A 4,275-nucleotide genomic window follows, 5' to 3' on the forward strand; every position below is an offset into this window, starting at 1 on the left:
ATTTGACACACTCTATGATCTGATGAAGGCATATCAGCCATTCACATACTCATGATCAGGCCTTTAACCTTCTTATGTCGATTTCATGGTAAGTTATAATTGATAATATCATAAACTTGGAGAAATTTTTGTTATGTAGTCTAGTCTGGTTTGGCGATTTTGCCTCTCTGTAAACTATGAGTTATTAACATTTTAATTCATTTTGACCAGAGAAATACCTTTGTCCATTATTTAAAGAGAATCATGCCCAATAACAGAATGTATTTCTGGACTCTGATCATCAAAATAATTTTCTTATCACTAACTACAGTAGGAATTCTTGGAAATTTCTCCGTGTTTCTTTACTATCTGGTCTGCTATGGAGACTGCAAATTAAAGACTGTAGATTTGATTCATGTGCACCTGATGGCATCCAACACCCTGATCATTCTCTCTAAAGGAGTGCCCCACACGATGGCAGTTTTTGGTTTGAAGCACTTTTTAAATGATATTCACTGCAGATTAATTTTGTACATTGAAAGAGTTGGACGCAGTGTGTCCATTGGCTCCACCTGCCTCTTGAGTGTCTTCCAGGCTGTCACCATCAGTCAGAAGGAATCCTGTTGTAAGGATCAAAAATTCAAAGCTGCTAAGTACATTGGCTGCTCCATTTCCCTTCTCTGGGTCTTGTACATATTAATACATTTCATTTTCTTTGTGAATCCACTCATCAAAAGGTCTAGTAACAATGTGACAGGAAAACAAGATTTTGGGCACTGCTCTATTGCAGGGCAGGATGGAATCAATGAATCACTCTATGCAGCATTGGTGGTGTGCCCTGAAATCTGCTTTTCATTGCTCATGGTCTGGTCTAGTGGCTCTATGATTGTCATTCTGTACAGACACAAGCAGAGGGTTCAGCACATCCGCAGCACCCATGGTTCCAGCAGAACCTCCCCTGAGTCCAAAGCCACCCAAAACATCCTGGCATTTGTGTCTACCTTTCTGGCTTTTTATACTGTCTCTGCTATCTTACAAGGCTGTGTGGCTCTTTTGTCTAATCCTAGTTGGTGGCTGGTGAACATCACTCACCTAAGTTCTCTATGTTTTCCTTGTTTTGGACCCTTTGTACTTATTAATCATTACTCCATCGTTTCAAGACTCAGTTTGGTCTTGATGAGGAATATAAACTCAGTTATTCTTAAATAAATGGAATAGTTGTAGAGTATCCACTTCCTAACTCAACCATCTCCCTCACAAGTCAGAAAAGAAAGTTAAAGAGGTAGTCCCTTGTCTTGTAAATGTGAATGTAGATGATATGTGTCAGAGTTTTGTCAGCTGGTTGACTTAGCTGTCCACATTAGCCTTTCCCAATGTATGAGGAAGATTTCACTCTTCAACTTTCAGCATCAAGGGTTCCCTTTGTCCAAATGATATACAAAAGAGCTAGCAAAAATGTTCTCCATTAAGCAATCCTTCTTCTGGTTTTCATTTGTCCAGGGCATGCTGAGTGTTGGTTATTTCACAGAAATCATATTGGTCATAAAATCCATCTGCAAAGAAAACTAATACAGTGGCTGGCCAGGAAGTTGTGCTTCAGGAGTCCCCTGTCTATTTACAACTGTTCTAGACTTCAGCAGTACCAGAAAATTTCTTCAATCTTAACTTCCTACATACCCTACTTTCAGATGCTATAGAGGCAATCATATTAGCTTGCTCTGAAGCTGGTACCAACAGTCTTCACCATCTCCAAACAGAGCACCTCATGAGACCACGTATTGAAAAAATATTATCCATACCTTTTACCTCATACAGAAACTTAGTGCAAATAAATGGTGGTTTCAATGTCATCTTTATTTTTCTTTGCCAATATTTTTGAGAAATTTTGAATCTCTGTCCATCATGGAGATTAGAATGTAAATTTCTGTTTTATTTTTTGTATTGTTTTCTGGTTTGGCAGCAGTGTAATGTGGATTTCATTTATAAAGTTTGGAACATATTTCGCATATACATTATGGAAATCAGTGTTCATGGTCCTCAAAACAATAAATAGAGCTGATATATTTCTTAACTTTTACACTCAAGGGAATATATCCAGAAACCTCCATTTATTTCCATAGATATTTCTGCCCATCCATGTTTATTGCTGCTCTAGTTACATGCAAATTGAGCCCACATTTATATCCATGAATATATAAATCTAAAATCTAATTTGTGCTTACATATGAAATGGTATACTATTAAAATATTGTTAGACATGAATCAAAAAATTGTAGAAAAATTGATGGCCTTATAATGAATAAGATTAATCCAGTTATTACAAACTCAGAAAACAAATCACATGTTCTCTTCCTATAAGGTGTGAGCCTGCATATGGGTATAGGTGAGTGCAACTTTACTATCAGGTTTCAAAAGTAGAAAAGGAAAAATAATGTTAGGTAATAGTGGGCTAATTAATTCGTGAGCTATGGAGGAAGATATCAAGATAATTACTTTTTCTATTTTCAACTCATCCATTTTTTCATCCTGTGGTGGATAAGGGAACAAAAATGTAATTGGTAGAAACATTATGAAAACATGAAGAATGCTCCATGGCGTCATCTTAGCTCTCTGAAGTATATAGATCTAAATTGAAATAAACTGAATTTGGAGCTGCCCAAGTTTTCTTTTCTTTTCTCCATTTTTTAGTTCAATTAGAAACAAAATTATTTTACATGTCAATCCCAGTTCCCTCTCCCTCCCTCCTCCCATGGAACCCACTAAATCCCTACACATCCCATTCACTTTCTGCTCACTAGGGAGGGTGAGGCCTTCTATAAGTAGTTTCTTCAGAGTCTGTCATATCCTTTTGCATAGCACCTAAGCCCTCCCCCATGTATCTAGTCTCTGGGGGTATCACTCTCTGTGGAAGGGGCTCCCAAAGTCCATTCCTGTGCAATGGATAAGTACTGAGCTACTACAAGAGGCCCCCATAGAATTCTGAGGTCTCCTCACTGACACCCACATTCATGGGGTCTGAATCAATCCCATGCTGGTTTCCCAGCTATCAATCTGGGGACAAGAACTCCCCCCTTTTCATCCCCCTTTTTCAGGTCAGCATTTTCTTTGGATTTAACCAGCCTGTTCTTGCATCCTTTGATCATCACTTCTTGTCTACACCTGGATTCCAGTTCAGTTCAGTGTTTAGCTGTGGGTGTCTGCTTCTACTTCCATCAGCTGCTGGGTGAAGGCTCTCGGATGGGATATAAGTCAGTCATCAATCTCATTATCAGGGGAGGGCTTTTAAGGTAGCCTCTCCTCTGTTGCTTAGATTGTTAGCTGGTGTCATCCTTGTAGATCTCTAGACATTTCCTTAGTGCCTGATTTCTCTTTAAACCTATAGTGTCTCCCTCTATCATGGTATCTCTTATCTTGCTCTCTCTGTTCTTCCCCCAACTCAACCATCCTGCTCCCTCATGTCTTCCTCACCCCTGCTCTTGTCCCCTTCTCTTTCTCCTGGATCCATCACCCCTCCCCACATGGTTCCAATTCGCTCTGGATGTCTTGTCCCTTTCCCTTCTCAGGGGACCATGTATGTCTCTCTTAGAGCCCTCCTTGTTTCCTAGCTTCCTAGTCAGCTGTGGTGGTTTACCCAGTAAAATTTGCAGAGGGAGGCAGAGGCAAGCTGATATCTATGATTTCAAGGCCAGCCTGGTGTACAAAGTGAATTCCATGTCAGGCAAAAGCACACAGAGGAACCCTGTCTCCAAAAATGAGAAATAGAAGTAAAAGAAATAAAGTAATAAAAAGCAATTTAAATATGGAAAACACAGAGAGTCTGGATACTGTATGTTATTGTGTTGCCTTGGAGTTTGCTTGGTTGCAACTTATATATTGTGAAAATGCATTGACTTCTCAATTTAAGTGTGAGTACATGTTATGTTGGAAAATAGATTTGGTTTGTGTACCACAAAAAATGAAAAGCTTTGGATTCCTTCTAGACTAATATGGTTTGATCAAGAAAGACCCCTTGAAGCATTCGCCCAGGCGATCCAACACCCAAAAACAGCTGAGATAATGCAGATTTGCAGACTGCTATAGCCAGGATTTGGTCAGGTTCCTGTGTTTTTATCCAGGTCCATGGTATTGACAATGTCCCAAACAGCAAGAAGCAATTTGGAGAGAACCGCACTCAAAATTCCCAAATATTGTCTATAAACGTTTGCTTTAATTTAAGTGGGGTTTGTTATAAATGGTTAATGAACACAATCACTCTCTTTCTCAAACGGGGTGGGTATGATATACAAATGGACATTT

General features: G+C 39.2%; 1 protein-coding gene across 1 annotated transcript; it reads left to right on the forward strand.

The window, feature by feature from the left end:
- The first annotated feature begins 243 nt into the window (after positions 1 to 243).
- Positions 244 to 1,188, forward strand: LOC100751996 (vomeronasal type-1 receptor 4-like). Its single transcript, XM_027434444.1, has one exon. It carries the CDS (start codon positions 244 to 246, stop codon positions 1,186 to 1,188), a length of 945 nt encoding a protein of 314 aa, XP_027290245.1.
- The last annotated feature ends 3,087 nt before the right edge of the window (positions 1,189 to 4,275 follow it).

Source organism: Cricetulus griseus, unplaced genomic scaffold (genome assembly GCF_003668045.3).
Source record: "Cricetulus griseus strain 17A/GY unplaced genomic scaffold, alternate assembly CriGri-PICRH-1.0 unplaced_scaffold_242, whole genome shotgun sequence".
NCBI lineage: Eukaryota > Metazoa > Chordata > Mammalia > Rodentia > Cricetidae > Cricetulus > Cricetulus griseus.